Source organism: Brassica rapa, chromosome A08 (genome assembly GCF_000309985.2).
Source record: "Brassica rapa cultivar Chiifu-401-42 chromosome A08, CAAS_Brap_v3.01, whole genome shotgun sequence".
Lineage (NCBI taxonomy): Eukaryota > Viridiplantae > Streptophyta > Magnoliopsida > Brassicales > Brassicaceae > Brassica > Brassica rapa.
Window position 1 is genome coordinate 3,060,323 of NC_024802.2, and position 25,099 is coordinate 3,085,421.

At 33.1% G+C, this 25,099-nt stretch overlaps 5 protein-coding genes across 6 annotated transcripts; 1 reads left to right on the forward strand and 4 right to left on the reverse strand.

The window, feature by feature from the left end:
• Positions 1-1,978: 1,978 nt before the first annotated feature.
• On the reverse strand, positions 1,979-2,587 carry LOC103832983 (non-specific lipid-transfer protein 2-like). Its single transcript, XM_009109091.3, has one exon. It carries the CDS (start codon positions 2,484-2,486, stop codon positions 2,193-2,195), a length of 294 nt encoding a protein of 97 aa, XP_009107339.1. The 5' UTR covers positions 2,487-2,587; the 3' UTR covers positions 1,979-2,192.
• A 3,684-nt stretch (positions 2,588-6,271) lies between these two features.
• Positions 6,272-8,900, forward strand: LOC103833242. Its single transcript, XM_009109338.3, has 2 exons — positions 6,272-6,529; positions 6,670-8,900. Exon 2 carries the CDS (start codon positions 7,202-7,204, stop codon positions 8,522-8,524), a length of 1,323 nt encoding a protein of 440 aa, XP_009107586.3. The 5' UTR covers positions 6,272-6,529; positions 6,670-7,201; the 3' UTR covers positions 8,525-8,900.
• Positions 8,901-8,997: 97 nt separating this feature from the next.
• On the reverse strand, positions 8,998-16,923 carry LOC103833243. Of its 2 annotated transcripts, none has more exons than XM_033277774.1 (5): positions 13,950-16,923; positions 10,213-10,382; positions 9,499-9,625; positions 9,380-9,427; positions 8,998-9,290 (listed from the first exon to the last, which is right to left on the reverse strand). In XM_033277774.1, exons 1-5 carry the CDS (start codon positions 14,022-14,024, stop codon positions 9,195-9,197), a joined length of 516 nt encoding a protein of 171 aa, XP_033133665.1. In that variant the 5' UTR covers positions 14,025-16,923; the 3' UTR covers positions 8,998-9,194. The 2 variants fall into 2 exon arrangements, with proteins under 2 accessions (XP_033133665.1, XP_033133666.1); XM_033277775.1 differs by having other exon boundaries at positions 9,372-9,427.
• A 4,131-nt stretch (positions 16,924-21,054) lies between these two features.
• LOC103865052 lies at positions 21,055-23,151 on the reverse strand. The gene has a single exon (XM_009142829.3). It carries the CDS (start codon positions 21,773-21,775, stop codon positions 21,389-21,391), a length of 387 nt encoding a protein of 128 aa, XP_009141077.1. The 5' UTR covers positions 21,776-23,151; the 3' UTR covers positions 21,055-21,388.
• A 435-nt stretch (positions 23,152-23,586) lies between these two features.
• On the reverse strand, positions 23,587-24,402 carry LOC103833244. The gene has a single exon (XM_009109340.1). The coding sequence runs from the start codon at positions 24,400-24,402 to the stop codon at positions 23,587-23,589; it is 816 nt and encodes a 271-aa protein (XP_009107588.1).
• Between the last annotated feature and the right edge of the window lie 697 nt (positions 24,403-25,099).

Sequence of the window (25,099 nt, forward strand, 5' to 3'; positions counted from 1 at the left end):
AACCAAATTTGAAGGAAAGACAATCTATTCTATTTCATAAAGTAGTATATAAATACTATTACCCTTCCAACTCATCCATGACAAACCTGAAGAACAAAATAAAAATGAAGACACACGTTCGTTTACAAGTTGGAAGGTAATAATAGCATATGAGATAGGTTACTAGTATATGAATTACTTTATGCTTAGGTTATATGTTTAGTTGTGTCAATCTCAAATAGCCTATGCGAGTAAAGAAGTAACATATGCATTTAGAATTGTACCATCTGATATAATATATAATTTATATATATGGAATGAAACATATGGTCAGATGGAATGAAAAGCGAATAGTATATTAGTTCTGATATGATTCTTCAAAAATAGCAGAGGAATGGAATGACACGTAACCAATTTTTAAAACTAAGATTTTCCATTTCAAATAGCACAAGTTCCATAAGATATTCCATTTCACAGAGAAGTAAACTTATTTATCGTAAAAGAGACTTTTCATTCCATAATTACTATCCTCCCTTCACAGTAAACAGATGAGTTCGACGAACCAAAAAAGTTCAACCTTAAATCAATTTGTTTACCTCAGATTACCATATCAGATATGCAACATAAACGCTGAGTTAGATTTATCAACTTAGAATAGACTTGGGCTGAATCTATTCCAAATAGGAGAAATAAAATTGAAACAATAGAATATACGTTAGAAAACAGAAAAGTTACAATATTACAACAGATCTCAACCTAATCGCCGATATGAAAGTGATGAAGTTCTGGTGGTCGTTCACGCCGATCACACTTACAAACTCTTCTCGCAACCAATTTCACAAGCACATACGATTTCCCCTTTACAACACACTTCTAGGAGTCGAAGAAACATAGAGGAGACTGACAGTGACGATTGTGGAGAGAAAATCGGTGGTTTGGAAGAAGGTCAACAGTGACAATTGTAAAAAGGGAAGATGTGAAGTTGAGTAAGCCACGATTTACCTTTGTAGAGTTAATAATTAATTTTTGTTTTACTTTTTAAGCAGGTTACGCCGGTTGAAAACAGGGGTATTACAATATTAACATGTATATGTAACAGTGTGTATATATCTATTAGGAGAAATAGCTACTTGGTGAATTATGTTTTTTTTCATAGCTATACAGCCCAATTACCCTTTTATTCACACAACTGATAAATTCTTTTTTTTTGAAAGTAGACAACTGATAAATTCACACAAAAGTTCGGTCTACATTATAAATTTATTAAAGAATAATGTATATACGCGCCGGAAAATCAACAAGTAATCTAATATGTTATGTTTTCGTATTGAGCTCCCTTGACTGTTTGTGTAATTTTTTTTTGAATTTGTAGTTTTTCAATTTCACTGATTTTTTTGTCACTAATTAATCATGATTAACATTTGTTTTCGATAATATAATGTTGCTTGCCCTATGTTGAGAAATCGTTAGCTATTTAGATCGATTTACTCATTATCAGATCAATACGTTTGTGAAATTGTGAATCACTTAGAAAGTGTTGTAGACCTGAACTCTGGACTCTAGTCTCTAGATAAGTGTTGTTTTGTAAAGGAGGAAATTTTAAAAAGTTGCACTTGCTAGAAATCAAACCCTGGCCGACGGATATAATACTTACATTGTTTCCTTATTAGATTTAAAATCTAAGTAGATTTCGATCTTTATATTCTAAGGGGAACATTATTTTTGTTTACAAACTTTTACAAATTATAATTGCAACAATATTAATAATTATGTTTTTTAAAGGTTTTTTACACTTTTACACATGTAATAAAAGTAAAAATGACATTTCACAAATTATTCAATCTAATTTTACAATGAAATCTCTCAAATAGTTATTTAATTTTAAATATTTATATTTGAATTTTTTTGGATTTTGATTCGGTCATCAAGCATTTTAATCCTGTCTCGACAGTAGTAAGCATAAATAACTATGGAAAATGTTTTTTTTTTTTTTTTGAAGAAGGGCTTAACTATGGAAAATGTTTCATAAGACATAAACATACATAACATAACATACATAGCATAACATGACATAACATAACATTCAAGCATGATGATGAGCATCATAATCACCACCACACTATTATTCTAAACAGTAGTGTCGAAGACCAGACCTATTTTAACTAGTAATTAAACACTCATGATCAGCGAAACTTGTCACTAATTAATCATGATTAACATTTCGGGGTTGCAACATTGCAACTGCTGGCAACTTTCTTGGCGTTTGGAGAGTTAACGTACTGGCTGAGGGCAGGGTTCCTCAGATATCCACAAAGGCATGGCTTCTGCTCTCTCAGCTTGGCGCAGCACGTTGCTGACGGCGGCGAAGCTGACATAAACGCCGACGAACATGAAGTCAGTTCCGTCGGCGAGCACGTCACTCCCTCCGCCACCGGAATGTTTGCCACCGTCACCAGGAGAAGCGCTGCGGCGAGAGCTAAACTGGAACCCCACATCACCTTTACCATGTTACTTCTTCTTTGTTTCTCTGTCTTTGTGGTTGTTCTTTTTTTTTGAAACACCTTTGTGGTTGTTCTGCTTTTAGTAATCAGTATGTTCAATATCCATTGAGAGTGTTTTCTATTTATAGATAAGGAAAGTAAAGGCTTAGCTTTTTTTTTTTCTATTTACCTTTTTATCATTATTATAGTTAAAATTGTTTATTAAGTAATCAAACCTAAATGTGGAGAATTAGTTAATTAATTTCTTGGTTAATAAACTTCGTTCACTTCATAGTAAGTGTTAGCTAGCTCATACTTTAATCAAAATTCGTGCATTGATGAAACGTGAATAAAAAGAAACGTTGAGCACTGTTTAGAAATCTTGTAATTCATGTGACATCGATCATCCTTTTTTATGAGTTCTTTTGATATTATAATTTTTACTGGATATATAAAGCTCGGTATGAGTATGACCGTATGTGTTATGTTCTGAGAAAGAATTTGCAAAATTCTACACTTTATGATATGGCCACGCGATTACACGAATATAGAATATAGATTCATTGTTTAGACCCAATTTAAATACACGGAAAGAGGATATACCGTATGCTGCACCTCTCATTGGAAATTTGCGTGGACCTTACGTACCCCCAAATTAATAATTAAAAAAAGTTGCAAAATATGAGTTTCTATTCTATACTTACAAGTTCACTCATTGAGTTTTAATTAATCCCTTCTTTTTTTTATAGAATTTCTATTGTCTGTTTAATTTTAAACAAACAATTATATATATATTTATATTTTCACTTGAAATGAATTAACCCTCCCACTCCTTCCAAAAGTATAACTTGTAGGACAAACATATTATTTATTTATTTTTTACCAGAAAAAAACATTATTTATTTAAAATATAATGATGGGTATGATTTTGACCCTTTAATTTACGTCGACAATGTTCTCTAACTTTTTTTGTCTTCATATATCTGCATTATTGTCCTTTGACACAACCCCTTTCAATTAAATACACACACGTGGCCTGCAGTTTGTGGTTCACATATTAACATGTCTATTCCTTCAAAAAACAAAATTGAAATCTTTGATTCTTACAAAATATTGATGATTGGAAAAATAGTCCAAAATGCAAGGTGAGCATAATCGACAGAAAATCACTGATTCAACTGTTTTAAATCAAAGCCAGATGATTTACAGTTTTAAACCTTCAATTTTTTATTTTATTTTTTATTTTAGATGAGAGGTACATCCCACAGATAGACCCTCTCCCGAATATTCAAATGCGCCAAAATACAATAGTCCATATTCATATAAGGTAACCAGAAAAATGCAACTTAATTTCACATGACATGTAGATCGAACCTTTAAATGTAATTACATCCCAAGACTTTTTCCTCAGTACTTGACCACAACCTTCTCATTTTGAAATGAGTGCAAAGCTATTATCATTATTTATTACGTTAATCAACGAAAAATAGTTTCAGCAAAAAGAAAAAAAATTGATACAGTTTAAAAAAAAACTGATACAGTAATATATTAAAAGGAAGATAAATAAACATTTACATGTCGGTGAGCTAAATTTTCAAAATGAAGTTAGTAATATGCAGAAAAAGAGTGCGGTTCAAAAATGAACATCACTCTAAAGATGACTATCTTTTTTAATGTATGTTGTTGGTAGTTTGATAGTTTCCAGTTGTGTTCATAATGAATAGCATACACATATACAATTTGAGTGCATTAACTCAATAGTTTTCTGTGAAAAGTCAAAAGACTGGTAATTGTTGTAAGTTGTGTACCAACGGACTAAACTTTACTCTAGTGCCACCTCTTTGTACGATTTCTTGTAAGTTAATTTATTATTATACCTTGCGACAATGTGAATACCCCACTTTGTACGATTTCTTGTACTCTACAAATTTTATGTCGTTAAAAAAAAAAGTACTCTACGCATTTTCATATATCTAAAAATGGGCCCAGATGCATTGTTGTAAGCACTAAGAGCAGCATTAACGCAGGTGCTTATTGGGGTGCTTAATGATTTTTAGATTAAAAAAAAAAAGGAAAATGATGAAATTAGGGAGGCAGCGGTGCTTAATTAAGCGCATGAAGAAGCGCGTTTTATTGGACACGCGTCGCGAAGTCGTCACTCCACGTTCATTTCTCTCTCTCTCTCTCTCGCGAAACACAAGTCTTGTGTTTCTCTCTCGACGACTCCGCCGCATCGTTTTCTCTCAACCGATCTCCCCGTCTTGATGATCTCTCCTCGTCTCCGTGTCTCTCTCATCGTCTCCCTGTCTCTCTCCTCGACGACTCCGCCGAGGAGTCTTCTCTCAACCCATCTCCCCGTCTTGATGATCTCTCCTCGTCTCCGTGTCTCTCTAATCGTCTCCCTGTCTCTCTCCTCGACGACTCCGCCGAGGAGTCTTCTCTCAACCCATCTCTCCTCTTGATGATCTCTCCTCGTCTCTCTGTCTCTATCGTCGACGAAAGCGAGGTTGATCTCTCCTCGTCTCTCTGTCTCTCTCCTCGATGAATCTCTCGGCGTGTCACGGTGTCAATCCTCTCGAGGATCGTGGAACAAGCCATCTATCTCTCGACGGCTCACCCAGACGAAGAATCACTTCACACCTCTCTCAGGGCCCGAGCTCTCCTCTACGAAATCAAAAGCATGGTAAAGCTTCAACACGATTTGATCACTCGTATGCATTGAACGTTTGATATAAAGCTGTGGTTATATGAGTAGGTCGTTTATAATTGAGTTGATTTGTTAAAAAATTGAATTGATATAATATGAACTGATTGTTTATGATCATTTGGAATTGAATCCAAAGAGTATTAACTGATCGTGTTCAATATTGAGTGTCGTTCTTGTCTGTGTTGAATAGGTTGTTTATGATCATGTGATTTGTGTCTCTGTTTTATGTAGAACAAATGATCTGTAACTGAACTGAATTGAGGGTCATCAATGGTTCTGGTCTGAATTGATATAGAGTCTTCAATTGAGGGTCATGAATTTGTTTTGTTGATAGTAATTTTTGTTTTCTTTCTGTGTGTATGTCCGTTGAGTTGCATGGATCAAGGTTGCTGAGAGAGAATCGCCAAAGCTGACGATTGCATTTACTCACAAAGAGGTAAATGTCTTAATCTTTTAATGTTTTGGCAAGTGGGCATTGATGTTAGTATTTAATAGAAGTGATGTTGAACTGAGAAAAGGTTAGTGTGTGGTTGAGTTAGGTAGTTGAACGACCTGCTTTGTTTTTGTAATTGAATTGATTACGGTTGTGTGTGAAATGGTAATTAATAGATGTTAGATATATGTCAACTCGAAATGGGTTTGTGGCTAGTTGTTTTGACTCTTTAATGGACTCTTTCTTTCTATCTGTTACTTCTCTCCCCTCTTTAAATCTCCTTCCTTCTTTCTTCCTCCAACAGATTCCTATCTGTTTTTCTCTCTTCATTCTCTTGCGAAATGGATTTTAATCCATTCACTCAGCCTTCAAATTTTGTTGATCTGCTTAGCAGTCAGCAAAATGTTAACTTCGGAAACGTATCAGATAGCGTGTCACAATCTGACGATGAAGCAGTGGCAAAGGAAAGAAGGACTTGGACGCCTTCAGACGATGTGGTGCTCATCAGCTCGTGGTTAAACACGAGCAAAGATCCAGTAATAGGGAATGAGCAAAGGTGTAATGCTTTCTGGAAAAGAATAGCTGACTACTTCTGTGCTAGTCGAAGGCTTGCTGGCAGTGAGAAGAGAGAGGCTTCTCATTGCAAGATTCAGCTGATGAAGCATCACGTCGACCCCCGGGAGTTAAGGCCGCGAAGAAAGTGGGCAAAGAAAGTCTGTCTAAGAAGACATTGGATGCCGGGAAGGAGCTGGCTCACTTTGACACGATGTGCAGCCTCAAGCAGCAGGATTTAGTGGTGAAAGAAAGGGTTTCGAAGATGAAGGTACTGGACAGTCTCATTGCTAAACAAGACCCTCTTGCGGATTATGAAGAAGCTTTGAAGAAGAAACTCGTTCTTGAGTTAATGTCAAATTAGTTTAACTGGTTTCGGTTTGTCTTCTAACTCTTGTTCTTGTTCTTGTTCTGTGTTGTTCTGTATCTTGTTGCTTAAGGTTCTACTATGATTGAGTGTAACTTGTTGCATAAGTTTTTGTTATGTGTTCTAATGTTGCTCTCGTTTTTGTTGTCAGGTGAACGAATGGAGGAGCTATGTTCTGTTGGAGCAACAAGCTTCTGATGTCTTTTGTTTGCTTCTATCACGGACCACTCTTGTTTGCTTCTATCACGGACCATTCGAGTCTTTTCTTTGCTTCTATCACGGACCTGAAGTCTTTTGTTTTGTTGTGCATTGTCTTTTGTATCACGGACCTTTTGTCTTTTGTTTCACGAGACTTGTACTAACTCTCTGTAGCAAATCATGTCTACCATTATATAAAGTATGCAAGCTTCAGTCTTTCTTTGTACCAAAACATTTTCTTTCCTTCTCATAGTTTCATCGTTTCAACAATTCCCTTCTCGTCTTTGATCAAAGTCACCAAACTTTCTCGTATAAACAATAAAGATCATCTTTGATTGAAATCACCCTTTGATCAAAGTCACCAAGTCTTTGATAATACCTCTCTTTCTTCACCCTTTCACTTCCGATTGTTTAAAAAAAACAAACGGACAAAACACTCTCAACCTCACCCTTTCTACTCATCTTTTCTTTTCAATCACAAAAAAATGGCCTCTTCTTCTAATCAAAACAATTTAAATGATTCAATTGATGAAACATTTGATGAAGCATTTGATCAAATGTTCGATCAATATTTAGAGCAAACATTTGAGAGACTGACCATCCATAATGATCAAGAAGAACGAAGGAAAAAAAAAAGAGTTTATATCGAACGAAATCGTGAAGAAGGCAATGTCCGTTTATGGAATGATTATTTCAGTGATACGCCAACGTATCCTGAAAAATATTTCCGACGACGTTTTAGAATGAACAAGCCATTGTTCTTGCGTATTGTTGATCGACTCTCGAACGAAGTTGACTTCTTTCGCCAAAAGAGAGATGGTCTAGGAAGGCTTGGTCTCTCAGCACTCCAAAAGTGTACAGCAGCTATCCGTGTCTTGGCATATGGCACTGCGGCGGATGCGGTCGACGAATATCTCCGGCTCGGTGAAACGACAACTCGGTCATGTGTGGAGTATTTTGTGGAGGGAATAATTTATTTGTTCGGAGAAGAATACCTACGAAGACCAACACCGGCTGATCTTCAACGTCTACTTGATATTGGAGAGTATCTTGGATTCCCCGGCATGATAGGGAGCATCGATTGTATGCATTGGGAATGGAAGAATTGTCCCACCGCTTGGAAAGGGCAATATTCTCGTGGTTCGGGCAAACCAACAATCGTATTAGAGGCGGTTGCTTCATATGATCTCTGGATATGGCATGCGTTTTTCGGACCTCCAGGTACGTTAAATGATATCAATGTTCTTGATCGCTCACCTGTTTTTGACGACATAATAAATGGTCAAGCTCCCCAAGTGACTTACTTTGTGAATGGAAGAGAGTATCACTTGGCTTACTATCTCACCGATGGTATTTATCCGAAATGGGCATCTTTTATCCAATCTATTTCACTACCACAAGGGCCGAAAGCAGTGTTATTTGCGCAACGCCAAGAAACTGTCCGAAAGGATGTCGAGCGTGCTTTTGGAGTCTTGCAAGCTCGCTTTGCCATCGTTAAAAATCCTGCACTTTTTTGGGATAAAGTCAAAATTGGTAAAATTATGAGGGCATGTATCATACTCCATAATATGATCGTAGAAGATGAGCGAGATCGATACACTCAATTTGAACTTTCCGAGTTCCAACTACGAGAAGACAATGGAAGTTCACATGTCGATCTCACGTATTCTACAGATATCCCTACAAATATCGCCAATATGATGGGTGTTCGAACTAGAATTCGTGATCGACAAATGCATGAACAACTGAAAAGTGATTTGGTTGAACATGTTTGGCGTAAATCTGGAGGTGATGAAAACAACCAATGAGCTCACATGTGATTTTCAAATTAATCTCGTTTATTGTTCTAATCTTTATTTTGATATTTTTTTTTAAAATCTATGTTTAAAATATTATCCTTTAATATGTTTTATGTAATAAATAAATTTTATCTAAAAAAATTAATATTTAATATTTTAAGCACTCCATAATAAGCACTTTGCATTGCAGGATCAAAATATACAAGTTGCTTAATGAAACTCTTAAATCCTACTTAATAATAAAAAAATGATTAAGCACCCCATTAGGGGTGCTGTGGTTAATGCTGCTCTAAGAGCACGTCTAATGGTTAGAGCTTTTGATGGGTTCTAATGATTAGTTTAATGGTTAATTGTGTACTTTATGAAATTTAGAATTCTTGTTAATGTAGTTAGTTTTGTCAAAGTTCAATGAGAGAACCCCTTTGAGATTCTTAACTTTTTTTTTTCAGAAATTGAACTATTAAATTTAAATTTTACAAAACTTATAAATTATTGGATTTCATAAAATTTAAACAAATATGACATAAGAACATATTAAAAATACAAATACAAATTTATAATTAAAAATTTTAAACAACCATGAAAAAAAAACATGAGAATAGGTTCATATGCACAATATACAAAACACATGAGACCCAAAGACAATGTCGAACAACAACAAGGTTAACGTTGGTGAGACTTACTTGATGAGAATAGGTTCATATGTAGTAACTAAGACACCTGTTTCAACTCCCTTAAGATGAATATTCGCCAGACGAATATTCGCCACATATACCTGCCAAAAGAAATCATCATATTATTAGAACATTTGAATAAAAAAAGGAAACACCTTTAAGAACAGAACAAGGAGATTAACCGAGTTACCCTCAATAGGTTTTGTGCTTCTCTTCCCTGTCTTCCTTTGGATATAGCCTGCAACCATTGTTGTTAGACAATAGAGAACAAAGAGGTAACAAAAGATGGGAGTGAGTGAATGAAATTACCAGCTCTCCTATAGCAGTTGAGGCAACGGAAGGGATGTTTCTATAAGACAAACCAGGCACATCAATGACATTTGATTGCTCCACAAGCTTTATGTACAACTCCACAAGCTTTATGTCTTCGCTCCACCTGCAAAAACATAACATGGCTCACATGTTACATGTTTATGTAAACCAATCAAAGGTAACACAAAAACAGAACATGGCATAGAGGATCAACATTTTTCGATCATGGCATAGAGATGTGAATCTAAGACAAAAAGAGAAACCAAATCTAACACACAAAGAGAAACCAAATGATACGACCACGAAGAGACTAGCAACACACAGATTATTGGTTCCGTAGTTGTTTCAGCAAGAATCATTTTAAGAACAGAGATAAATTATAGGATTTAACAACAATAAACCAACAAAACCAAGTATTTTCAGTGTCAATCAAAATCAAAGAAGCAATTCAACTGAGAAACATGTATCTCCAGTGTAAATATCACTAAACCAATATCTGATTCGCTTAAAACATGAGATTCTAGATCAAGAGTGATGTCAAGGGAAGTAACAACCATCTCAAAATATTTGTTCCTAACATCAATAACTATCCTAAAACGATCTAGAAACTGAATTTTCCATTTGACATCTTCTCCACTGATACATATTCTAAGCTTCGAGTTCACTAAATAGATAGCCAAATGCATATAAGAACATGATGATAATATTTACCTGCACAATATCCATTGAACCATGATCAAGCGTAGATGAGGGATGAGATAAGTATGGTCCATGGTAGAGCAGTAAGCCCTAGCACAGTTATGCAGATACGCATGGCTTCTCTCTCTTTCCCTCAGCCTTTGATAGCTCTCTTCAACCTCTTCATCTTCAAACCTTAGCAGCTAAAACGATAATGTATACTTAAGATTCATTCTAATGACATGACAGAATCTACTCTATTAAAAGGGAAGCAGTCTTGAAAAATCTACTTATACAAAGTTACTGCACCTTTTCATTTAACTAATAGTATATTGGTCTACCTATTATTTCGCCTACTATCTATGTTACTATATATTACTCTAACCATAATTTATTCTCTTTTAGTCCATATAAAGTTGCATATGTTTTAGTCTATATATATAAAATCATATGTGTTTTACAAACGGACCTATATATTAATGTTTCAAATTGGCTTATAGTTTTCAATTTCAGATTGGACCTATATTATTAATGTTTCAAACAGACCTATATAACAAACGGATCTTATACGTGTTTTATAAACACTCTTATATATTAATGTTTTATAATGCAGAATGCTGCCATGTGAAAAAAAAAGAAGAGAAGATGTATATATGAAAATGCCGTGGTTGGTATAACTTATAGTACACGAAAATAAAAAATACTTCTTCAATATATCGATCTCATTCATATTACAACCATGATAGTATTATTGAGTTAGAACACTATAACATTGACATGATTAAACCATCTTATTCATCTCAAAATCTAATATACAAACTATCTATACCACCTTATTTGTACCACTTTATTCATCTCAAAATCTAATATACAAGCTATCTATACCAAACCAAACCATTTTAGCGCATACTTGGTATGATTCAAACAGTCTTATAGCGTTGGTATAACTAAAAAATTGACAAAAATTCAAATTTTAAACTCTGCTATGTTATTGCCTAAAGTGTTACCAACTATCTAAAAAAATCAATTTAAATGTATTGTGTAAATCTTTTTGTTAACAATATATTGTAGATACGATATTTAATAACAAAATCCGGAAATATTTATTGTAGTTTCAATATATTTAATAACAAAATCCGGAAATATTTATATTGCTTCGTCTACAAGTTTTATTTAATATCACAATTAGTTATTATTTTCCTTATACTTAAAAATTTTCGCTAACCTACTTTAATTGGATTAGCATTATTTCCTAGAAATTAAAAAAATATTCTAATTACCATATACTCGCATAATTTTCCTTACTCCGCAAAGTAACATATTTTATCAAATCTTTAAAATACTGTGACCTTCATTTGCGTAACTCATGATAACATATAAATCATAATAACTTTAAAGTCTATATAAATACAAAATAATAATCTATGTAAATTTTGGTTTTCGCCTGAAAAAAATCTGCGCTTTTTAAGCGCGGGTCAAAATCTAATCAATACTATTAAAAAGAAATGAGTCCTAAAAAAATCTACCTATGAAAGTTGTTTAGACCATTTCACTAGACTTTAATATTTTTTGGTCTTACCTTATATTTCTCTGACAATAAAAGGTAACATGACATACATGTTAAATTGGCTGGGCTTTACATGGTCAACATATAAATGAACACAATTTTGCTCTCGGGACTAAACCAAAATCAGCATAAACCATTTGCGTGTTCAATATTTATTTGTGGTTCACAATTTGGCCCACATATTTAAACAAACATATACTAACCAAATTAATTTAATTGATATGTAATGTAAGTATGAACTATTTTTTTCATAATTTATTTTCTATAGTAAAGTTATATGTTTGCATACTTTAAAAACCAACGTTCACCCAAAAATAAATTAAGAATTAGCTACTAACAGTTACAATAAATATGAAAATTTGACAATCGCATATTTAGACAAATTTATATGTAGCATGTTCATTTTCGACTTCTTAATGTATAGTTTATATGTGCCTTAGTTAGTATATATTTAATTAGACATTCGTTCCTCCAAAATGTATTTTAAAAGTTTATTTGATTTGTTAATTTTCTTTAGCATATTTTGTTGGATTCTGTTTAATAATTAAAATGATAGTTTATATGAAATCTAAACAAAATAAACTTGATGAAGAAGTCAAAAAAATATCCCTATAAACTAGCAACTTTCCAAAGTATAGGAAAGTATGTATTATAATTCAAACAAGATCAATCATATTTTATTGTTTCCAAATCTAATGAAACTATACATAACAAATACAAAAATATAAATTAACAAAGAATTTTTTGTTATTTTTGAAAATGATGCTTATCATTTACCCTAACTTAAAATGCATTCTGCAACTAATCAACTTAAACCCTTTGCCATGATTTTGTTTCTACATTTGTAGCACACGTTTTCAAAAAAATATATTAGAAAACGACTTATTCTTAGGTCCACCCCCTAGGGTGAACCTCTAGGTTCACCAACCAATAGGATTGTTTTATTTTATATTCGATATCTTTTAAAAAAGGAAACAAAATATTGTCAAATTATATTATGTTTTTAAAATTTAAAAGTAAAAAAAAATAGTAATAATTACAAAAAAAAATATTTTATGTCGTCAGCATAACATTAAACCCTAAACCCTAAATTCTAATCCCTAAACCCTTAATCCTAAACCCTAAACCCTTGGATAAACCCTAAACTCTAGGATAAATCCAAAACTCTAAATCAAAATCACTATACACTAAAACATTCAAGCGTTTAGGGTTTAGGGTTTTAGTGTTTTTTATTTAGAGTTTAGGATTTATCCAAGGGTTTAGGGTTTACCCAAGGGTTTAGGATTTACCCAAGGGTTTAGGATTTACCCAAGGGTTTAGGGTTTATCCAAGGGTTTAGGGTTTAGGATTTAGGGTTTAGGGATTAGGATTTAGGGTTTAGTGTTTTGTTGAGAATATTAAAATATATTTTTTTTTAATTCTTTTTTCTGTAACTATTATCTTTTTTTATTTTAAAAACATAATATAATTTGAGAATATTTTGTTTCCTTTTTTAAAAGATATCGAATTTGAAATAATGAAATTCTATTGGTTGGTGAACCTATAAGTTCACCCTAGGGAGTGAACCCAAGAATGACTCTTAGAAAACCATGCATGTTGTCAAAAAATCCCCCCATAATTTTGCTATATTCAAATATACATGTAAGATAGATATAATAAGAATATATGTATCAATACAATTCACATATAAAATATTAATTAGAGGCCATATTTATAAGTTTGATCACCAACATATAATAATTGTACTTATAAAATGTTATATTAAGATCTGATTATATGATGACTGAATAAATTAGGAAATAATCCTTAATTAGTAAAATAAATAGTTATTAAATTTATGGTTAACAAATATTTCAATTATTTATTATATAGGTTCCCGTTTTACTGTTTATGTTCTACGGTTGAAGTTTGTTTGGGTACTTTTATCAAACATGTAACTTATTTATAAAGTACAGAACAAAGGAAACATATTAGGCTATTAGCCCACTCTATTACAAAATATAAAAATATGTTCTAATTAAAGTGAGACGGGTTTGATTACAAATCATTAAAAATAAAATTAAACTATTATAAAATATGTTAAATAAATAAATTTTATCTAATATTTATATTCTTAAAATTAATTAAAAATCAATCCCGCACTTTAAAGCGCGGGTCAAAATCTAGTCTCTGATTAAAATCTCAAGCAATCAATCACACTTACTTCAGCATGGTGTTGTTCATGGCGAGTAGATTCGAGATCGTTTGAACTGTGGATCTGAGACAAAAAAAAAACCATCGACGAAGGAAGAGAGAGAGAGACGACCAATACACAGAGGGCACGTACCCCTTAGTTAGACACTGGTTCTCTTGATTTTTCCTTTTTTTCATTTTTTTTAAGAACCACCTCTAAAAGCCTCCGTTGGAGGTGGTCTAAGATCATCACTCCTGATGATTGGTGAGTCGTGTAACGATTATCAATCATTATTATTTCTTACTGTTATGTTTGAGATTCTAAGGATCAGCCGCTTGAAGCTTTGTTGCTATTTCTATTGTTTTCCACCTTTTCGATGTTGCGGTGCTCAAGTTAGGGAAAATAGCCAATTTTGACCTGTACAATTTCGGTCTTGGTTTTTAGACCAAAAAGTAAGTGCAAATTCATACTTGAACTCTATAACTATTTAAACTAGGGGCATAGCTCATGTGCAAGCGCGGAGTTGGGTACGTTGTTGATGAATTGTGTAGTTTTGTGTACGGGATTTTGTCGTTTTTTTTGTTTACATTTGTTTTTTCTGGCTTAACTATAATGGCGATGAATGAAACATTGGAAGTCACACAGTTTGATTAGGTTGATATAAGAATAACAGGCGAATTCATATATGTACATATTTTCATATCTTATCTTCGTTATGATTTTATCGACCATTAGCGTTATTAGCGCTTTTATGTTCAAAAGCTGGGGTTTATGGGGTTGGTTAGTAGTGTCTAATGAGTTAGTTGTTAGTATATTATTCTTAAATAATGTAAGGAAAATGAAATAAAATCTGATTTTAAGAATTTTGCAAATTATACCAAAAATAATTTAATGGAGACAAGACAAAAAAAAATCTAATCTATTAAAATAGAGTCTTATTTTTATCTACTGTTTGAAGATTGTCATTTAAATTTGGACCTATTCATCTCTTTTATTAAAACAAAAATATTATGTTGTACCTAACATCTATTTGTGTGTGATATATATATATATATATAAATATATATATTAATATATAAATTATAATCTACCTAATGAAATCTAACTAAATCATATATTTGATTTTTCTCCCACACACGATTGGTTTGAAAAAATGGGTAATGGTTTGGCAAATGACATGCATTCGTATCACTTCAAATATTAACTTAGTTTATTACTTTCATAATGTGTTGCAAATAAAAATAAATTTCACAAAAATACATGTACATTTTATTTAAATATTTAATAAATATCAACTATATTTCATATTACTTCAGAATTTCTAATATAACTGAAAAACTTACTTCAAATTTTCTAAACATGTAATCAACAATATATATAAAATGTGTCTTTTCATAGCATATTAAACAAATTAACCAAATTATAAGAACTTATTCAAAAATTACAACACATCAAATATTTTATACAAGATTATGATCAAAAGAGATAACACTAAATATATTTTTACGAACAATTTAAGTTTTATGAATAAAATCCCGCCCGTTCAGGCGGGTCCGGATCTAGTACGTGTTTATTAGTGTAATTTTAATTCTAAAACTATGTTGTGTATATATTGTGTTAGTTGAAATGTATATGATATTCAGGGTCGAACGGAATGGTTAGGGATAAATATTTATTAGTGAGGAAAGATATGTTTTTATTTTGTTTGATGTTTATAACTGAAGTTGAAAATAGTACTGAAATGATATTGGAGGTTAAAACATGATAACCTCCTTATTAATAGTATCTAAGATGGACTCATAGATTACTTTCCCTACACAGTTGACAACTTATATTTGTACGAAGCCATTAATCAATTCAAAGAAAATAAAAATTACGGCCGCATGTACAAGAGCAAATATTGTTTACATAGTTGCAATTCTCGAAGAAGATAGTGCATATATCATTTTCCTCTTTTGTAGTTGGAGGCCTATTAGTTCCCTCTTGGTCCGTGATGATTAGATCGACGTCAAGTCTTACAGTAGCGTTTTGATTGTAGTCTCTGATGGTTAGAGTAACTTGAAGATCATTAGCTAAGATATTGTCCTTCTCTCTTAGTAAAATCATCACAAATGGGTTAGTCTCTTGAATAAGGAATGTTGAGTCGGGGTGATGAATCTCATGATAAGTTAACATGAATTCCATGCTCTCAGTCGTAGAGTCATTAAAATTACCTTGATTGTCAATGATAGATTGTAGCTGGAAATCGATGATGACAGATTGTTGTGTGTTGGCCATGACTCTTGGGGCTGACAAGCTCGTTTTTAGGAAGAATGAAGTTTACTTGGGTAAGGGTATGTTAAGGATGGAGTGGTCAAGATGAATGTAATGACAATCCTTCTGAAAGTATAGCTCCAAAAGTTTCAATGAATAAGAAGAAGCCATATGCTTATTTGATTAAGTCTTTTAATATATGGCATGAATTCTTAGGCCATCTGAACTACAACTAGATACAAAGATTAATGAATCTAAATATACTCCCAAAATACAAAACAAGTATTGAAAATGTGAAATATGTGTGCATGGTAAGCTCACAAAACGCCATCACCTTGAAAGAACCAATGAACCTCTAGGTATAATTCATACTGATTAACCTGATTTAAAATACACACAAACTAAAGTTGGGAAAACATACTTTGTGATCTTCAAAGATAACTGCACAAAATATTGTTATGTAAATTAATTACGTAGCAAATATGAAAACTTAGATATATTCAAGGAATTTAAGCTCGAGGTTGAAAATCAGGTTAAAACAACTATAAAGATAGTTAGAAGCAAAAGAGGAGGTGGTATGATGGTCATTTCGATGAATTATGTAAAGAACATGGAATTGTCCATCAAACTACAACTCCTTATTCACTAGAATGTAATGGAGTTTCTAAATGCAAAAAATGAACTTTAAAAGAGATGATGAATGCAATGTTGTAGGAATCTTGGTTACCCTAGTACATGTGGGGGGGGGGGGGGGCAATTGATTCTTACCACTAATTATATCCTGAACAAAATGTCACAAAAGTTACCATATGGATTATGGAAAGGTAATTTACCTTTGTATAAATACCTTAAAGTGTGGGGGTGCTTGGCAAAATTTATTGTACCGCCATCTAAGAAGGTCACTATTAGACCTAAAAAAATGGATTCCATCTTGATTGGGTATGCACATAACATAAATCTGAAATATCCTGCATTCATACAATCATCAAATCATGCATCTTTATTCGAAAATATTTTCCGTGCAAGGCAATTTTTTTTTGAAAAAAACTAGAGAAGAAAGTGACGACGACAATGTCTCAGAAATTGAAAAAAAAAACGTCAATCTTTTGATATTTCAGAAAATTAAACATAAGATGAACTTAGAAGGCGCAAAAGAGCTCGAAAAAAAATTCTTTTGGTGAAGATCTTTTTGATGGTAATTTTAGTAAAAAATGATCCACGAACTTTGGCAGAAACCATGTTTTGGAATGAAGCAGTCAAAAATAAATTCAATATTATTATGCAAACTTATACATGGTATGTAACTGATTTACCACCAGGATGAAAAACATTAGGGATTAGAAGAATTTTCAAACAAAAACTGAACTCTGATGGAACAATTGGTAAATACAAAGCTATGCTTGTAATTTAAGGATTCTGACAAAAAGTTGACCCATAATATTTTGACACTTATTCTCCGGTAAAGAGAATAACATCAATAAGGCTGATGATAGAACATTAATAAATCTAGAAATGCATAAAATGTATGTAAAAGCCGCCTTTCTAAATGGTGATTTAAAAGATGAGATTTACATGAAACAACCTTAGGGTTTTGTCATTTCTGACTTGTAAAGTCATTTTATGTGCTCAAACAAGCTCCTAAACAAAAACACAAAAGAATGACAACACAATGATGTGAAATTGTTTCAAAATTAATGAATGCGAGAAATGCATATACTATAAAATACCAAAATGAGTAGGTTTGCTATGATTATATGTTGATGATATGCTCGTAGTTGGAAACAATAAAGACATAATTAATAAAATAAAGGAAATGCTCAAAGGAAAATTTGACATAAAAGATATGGGATAAGTAGATGTTTATTCTCGGAATTAAAATCACAAAAAATCAAGCGAAATTATCATATCCCAATCCTATTATGCTCAACGATACTATCAGAGATTTAAAATTGCTCTAATGGCATGAAAAAGTCCCGTTAGATCCTGAAATTCAATTGACATAAATCAGGAGAAGCGGTACCACAAAATGAGTAAATATGTGTGATTGGGAGTCTAATGTACTAGAATAATTGTACTAGACCAGATTTAGCGCACACACTAAACGTTATGAGTCGATATTCAAGTAATCCAGGTCATAAACACTAGAAAGCTATAACGAGAATACTCAATTACTTGCGCTATAATAAAATTTATGGGATGCACTATGGTAAAGAACCTGCACTTTTAGAAGGATACAATTATGCTAATTGGATATCAAATTCTAAAAACTCAAAACTCACAAGTGCATATGTTTTTACACTAGGAAGGGCAGCAATATCGTGAAATTTTACCAAAAAACAGTGTTACTAAGATCCACCATGGAATCTGAGTTCATAGCCCAAAATAAAAGAGCTGAATGGATTAGAAACTGTTTGGAAGATATTCCTATGTAGGAAAAATCTATGCCAGATATACAAATATATTGTAATAGTCAATCGTTTAAAGCTTTGGCTCAGAATAATCTCTACAATGATGAATCTCTCGTCACATCATAAGACGACATAAAACCATTAGAAAAATTATTTTTAAACATTAATGGTGTAATCACAATATAGTACATCAAATCAGCTAACAACCTAGTGGGTCTATTTGCTAAAACTTTCCACAAGATGTTGTTGTTAAATTATCAAAATGAATGGGTTTAAAACCTATGACAAATGAGGATGCTTCACGGCAACCCTACCTATCATGACTAGAGATCCCAAGGTTCAAAGGGAAACAAAATAAAAAAGAATCTACTGAGAGCACTTAGAGACCACAAACATGCTATTAAATGTGAGAAGGATAAGCGTTAGCTTTTAATGATTTCATAGCTTATAAAGTAGAGTATTACTCAATACTTTTTATAGTCAATCACCTAATGAACGTGAAATGGAGCGTTTCTAAGAGAATTAATGCTATATTTTTAAAGTTCACTCATGAAAACCATGAATAGTTCATGACCACAATGAACACAATAGAACTAATTTTACGAGAAAATGAAGTTGTGGCATGTTGTCTCGGTCTACATAAAACACTGGGTGCTTTAAGGCATCATGTTCACCTCTTGCTAAAGTAAACCCGACATATGTTAAATGAGTGGTTCAAGACTTAAAAATGTCACCAACTCAAACACATTGATTTTTTTTTCAGACACTCTCGATAAGCATGTTTGTCTAGTTAGGATTAGTATGAGTTTATCAACTATAGTATATCATGCTTTCATATGTTTAGATTCATTTCTATTCATGTAGGAAATTGTTGGAATACTGTTTTTGACATATGAGTTTTTCACTTTTCCGTCCAAACCGGTGGCCAACGTGATCAGATTATCAGGTCATGGTGAAGCTTGTAATATGTACTACAATCTGGTATAGTCAAACGTCAAAAACAGATTTGATTTGAATGAGAAATGATGCAAATAAGTTGGTATCTTAGTGTGACTTGAAACACTAAGAAAATTTGTTTGAAGTGACAAAAACCATTTGTCCCACATCGGCCACAACATACATGAGTGAGTTGTATAAATATGTCTACACTCCTATCATTGTTCAAATGCTCACAGGGTGGCTGAGGTTGGCTCCTCATGCGCGTGCTGCCGTCATATGGGTGGCTCGGCTCGGCGTTGGGGTGAGCTTGGGTCTTGGTGAAGGCCACATGCTGAGTAAGATTTTTTTGGACCAAATTACTTTCATCTTTTTGGCCCATTTAGAATAAAACATCATGCAATTCGTTTCTAAACGACATGTAGTCCATCCCAAAACAACACAAATTTCATTTGTTCGGCCAATATATTTTTGAATGAGAAGAGAGGATATTGGAGAAGAATTTTTGAAACGCCAACCTCCCAAATTTTTTGCATGATCTCCTCCACATACAACAACTGTTAGAGGAAGTGGCTCACCTCATTCTCTCTAAATAAACTCGACTATTCTCAATCAGTCGTTACTTTCCCTTCGAAAAACCAACAAAAATCTTCCAATGTAAGTCGAGAGTGTTTCGTAGTTTTTTTAGTTCGCATAAATATTAACTAGTGATGCGTGAATTGTCTTTCATGGTTTTATCCTATGAGTCGTTATTTGCTATGGGATGTCTTACTACAGAGAAAATATCAAGAGTTAAGGAAAAACATGATATCTCAGCTCAGTGTGATCTTTACAAAAAGGTTTTCATACCGTCTCGTTTTCTTGTCCAGGTCCTTACCGTCTCTTTGTATCTTATCGTTTATTTCAATTTGATTTTCCGGCTTCCTACACTATCTATACAAAATTACACTTTTTGATTATTGTTAACACTTTATGTCATCAGTATTTCTTTATATTTATTTATTCAAAAAAATTGTTGGAAATGGATTTGACACCAATTCGGCGAGTAGATGAGCTGTAACCAAAACTAGTTGTGCCAAATATTTTGCGCTGGGAAAAGGCTTGTCTTCACCACGAACCCATTATAACCCATCGAGCTGTTAGCTGAGAATTGCTGAGTTAACGTCGAAGATTCAATTAACGAAGAACAAATCAAGAAAGTTCATTTCAGTTTTCAAATAAGCAGAAATCCAGTGAAGTATGTATAGTGAGATTTGTGAGATATCCTAAGGAGATGTCGAGCTGTTTAAGCAATCAGGGAGGATCAAAAACAGGACATTTTCGAGTTTTTCAAAATCTTATAACCTAACCACATCATTTGCCTAGGAGCAATTTATTATAAGTTTAGTTTATTAACTCGAATTTGATTTTGTTGTTTGTTCAATCCAGATTCCTTTCAATTTTTTTTTCTTTTCTCAAATCATCGTTTAAATACTTGTTTTGAGTTTTAGAATTTATAACAGAAAAAGGCACAAGATCTTAACTTTATTCCTTACTCGTTAATCAAACACAACTTTTGTTTTTTTTGAGCAAACCAAACACAACTTTTTTGTTTTTTTTTTGAGCAAAACAAACACAACTTTATTCCTTGAAGATAACTTTATCCCTCACACAGTAATAATATATACTAATACATATTTGGTATATCACAACAAAACTTTTGAACTCCATATTATCATAATAGTATAGACTTTAATCGCAAGACTTTCCATTAACTCATCATTAAGAAGTCAACTCTAGCGTTTGCGTCTGCGTTAATGATGATTAAAGTCGCAGATTAGAAAAGAGAGCATGAGGAAAGTTTGTGAATATATGAAAGTCAACAAAAAATTCTTATAATCGGCCGTTTCGTTTTGAGCAATTATGTGCTTTGCAATTCACATCATCTGAATCAATATCCGAAAACGATGAATAATCTGCGGCTTTAACCTTCCTACTATAGCTTCTGCCACAGCTGGTGCAGCGGCTTAACTGGCCTCTAGCCTTTAGGATGGCTCGCCATCCGATTGTACAAGGCTGCTTGATGCAGCACCACAGAACGCAAAGAGGACAATATACACATAAGCAGCAAACGTTAAAAGCGACTTCTGACGGACCAGTTGAAGCTGCGTTTGCGTCTGTGACTACGATTTGAGACTTTGTAGGCGAAACGGTGATCTGATTCCTTGCCCGATTCTCTTCTTCTATTTCTCTTTGGAGTAGCGTTTTGCGGTCGTTCATCGCGTTCTCGAAGAAGAAAAAACTCAAAGATTATTGATGGTTTTGATGAATGATTTCTTTTTGTCGACGATGAATGATTTCTTAATGACCACGATTTTCATTTTTATAAATTTTTATAATTATTTTATACTTTCTTCTGTCGTTTTACAAACTATTTAAAATTGCTGACGGCTTTACGTGGACCTTTGGGTATTATCCCAATATTGATATACCTTTTTGAATTATTCAAAGCCACTCGAATAAAAATACATAGATCTAAATAGTATCAGCTGAATTTGGCTGTACGAAATTATGGAATATGAGTAAGTAATTAAAAATTCTTCGTAACAGAAGAATCTAACGTAATATAGCTGCTGAATAACTTGAAGAATTAGTGAGCTATGTAATCTCCTATATATTAATTCTGGAGCATTACAATATGTTTTCGTAGCCACAAAAATAATTCTTAAAATTGTTAAAAAAATAAGTTAGTCCATATAGATATTAAAATAATATTATTTTTATGATTTATTTTTAAAAAATTGAATTTTTTTACTTGAAATTTCATAAAACCATGTTTTAATATCAAACTGGATCATCGGTTTTAGCAAATTTCATGGTTTTTAACCGTTTTTTACCAGATTTATCGGTTTAACTCAAATTCGATTCTAGCACAATCCGGAACCGGTTAGAAGTGCAAGTCACAGTCTGGCCGGTCCGGCCAGTTCAGTTTTCAAAACACTGCTATTGTTTTATATCATTGTGTTCAAATTTATTTTTTATGCACAAAAACTATCAACTTTTTATGTTCATACAAAAATGATATACAAGATATGATATCATATTTAACCTGTTTAGCAAAATATAAAGTCTTCCACATGTACAAAATTTATCATTACCAAAAATATTTAACATATTTAAAAAACATAAAAATTTGTAAACAAATTCATGTCCTGATTTTGCAAAACTTCAAAATTTTAATGTTTCAAATAATCATGTTGTATCCTATAAAAATAATTAACACTATTCAAGTTTTGTCAAAATAATCAGTCAAAACATATCCGCGTTTTTAAAGCGTGGGTCAAAATCTAGATTATTATTTGATTACTAAATAAAATTATAACTATACTTTGTTATTTAAAAAATTAATAACTGTTTAGGAATAAAGTGTAAAATTAATGTGTGAAATCGCTATGGTACAAGTGTATAGTAATGCAACATCACAAATTCAATGCAATTGCCAAAACCTCTTACGAATAATTAAAAAAATATTTTACACAAATATTATTATAAAGAAAAACATAAATATGATTATTACAAAAAAAACATTAATATTAAAATCAAACTTTTAAAAAATATAAAACAAAACATATACCCGCCCTTTTATAATCTAGTTTAACGTTTAAATTTAAACCATCAAGAATATTCAAGAACGAGATGAACGACCACAAAAGTCTACTTCAAGGAGGAATGGAAGAAGAAAATCCAGCAAGAAAACCATCTCAGCTTCGCCTACAAGGTCTCAAATTGTAGTCACAAACGCAAACGTAGCTTTAACTGATCCGTCCGAAGTCGCGTTTAACGTTTGCTGCTTATGCGTCTATTGTCCTCTTTGCATTCTATGGTGCTGCATCAAACTGCCTTTTTTTTGTTTTGCTAAGAATGGTAATTTCATTAAAGATAAAAGGTTTTTCTACAGAGAGATGAACCTAAACAAGACATACCCTGACAAAAAAGAAAGTGAAAAAACAGGGTATCAATCAACCAAGCGTAGAATAACTCCAAGAACAGACTCATGGAGAGATTAGGAAAATAGATAATGGATCATAACTTCATATGAGCCAAAGTGCCATAAGGGAGCTGAATTTTCTTCGCTTCCTTGCTGCATAGATAGAAACAATGATGTGTCTATTAATTCCTTTGAAAGCCACCAATGGAGGGAGCAGGGTCTGGTTGTGAAGCATATTATTTCTCTGTTGCCAGTGTGTGTAAGTGAGGGCTTGAACCACCATCATACGCAGGACTGATGGCGTCAAGGAAGTGGACGATGAAGCCCACTGGATGAGGTGCGACCAGTTTGAGAATGGTGGTACCAGGTCTCTGATCCTACGATTAATTTCAGTCCATAAGACCCCAGCATAAGGGCAAGAGAGCATCAAGTGGTCCCTGGTTTCCTGTTGTGTCGAGCAGATGCAGCAGTCTGTTTGGATCTGTAAACCCCAAGAAGCTAGGCGGCATCTTGTAGGTAACCTGTTCAGATTTGTAACCCATAAATGGAAAGCATGCTTAGGTGTAGCTCCACTGAACCATATGTGTTTTGCAATGGCCTGGGTTGGAGCTCTAGGTCTCAGCACTTCCCATGTCCTTGAAGAAGAGAAAACCGGGTGCGATTGTCCCTCTGTTGACCAACTAAAGATGTCGGGACCTCTGTCTAGTGATGGTGTAGGAAAGGTGGTGAGAAAGGAGTGAAGTGCAACTTCCGTATCTGATCTTGGATGCGGCAGCCTCCATCCTTGCTCACTGTAAGCATCAGCCACGGATGCATCTATATGAATCCTTAGGTTGCGGGTGCCAGTCCTACCGAAGATTTGGATTAGAGGCACAAGGGGGGGTCCAGTTATCGTACCAGAAACTTGTACTGCATCCATTGTGTAAGAAATCTTGATATCAAGTCTCTAAGCCGATGTATGCATCGCCAATTCCAGGACATAAGCGGTGATTCCGATTGTGACCAGAAGCTATAGGAGGTAGGGCAGTTGTGGTGACGATGCCAAGCAACCCAGAGGGCGAGCCATCCTAAAGACTGCACGCCCCTTACACGGCTGCAGCGGCTGCGGCAGAAGCTTGAGCATGAGGATCAAGGATGCTGATTATTCGTCATTTCTGGATATTGATTTAGATGAAGTGAAATACAAAGCTCATAGTCGCTTGAAACTAAATGGCTGATGCCAAACGCTTGAGTTGAGTTTAATGACGAATTTGTGAAAAGCCTCGCGACTAAATTCTAGATTATTTGATCATTTTGAGTTTGAACTTGAAGACGTTGTGATATACCAACAATTTTCTCTGTTAAAAGAGAAGTACCATTTTTATCTACCATAAAAAAATCACAATAGCCTTATTAGGTCCATTTCATTTATTACATTTATTTAATTATTTACATTAATCTATTAAATATATAAAGATATTAATAATAAATCAATTTTAACTGTAAGTTTAAATTTGATTTTTAGTTATAACAAAATGTTGAGAAAAAATCTAACCAAATCTTTCTAAAAATTTAAAATATTTTATTTAAATTAATACCATTGATTAATTTCGTAATTAATAATATATACTATTATA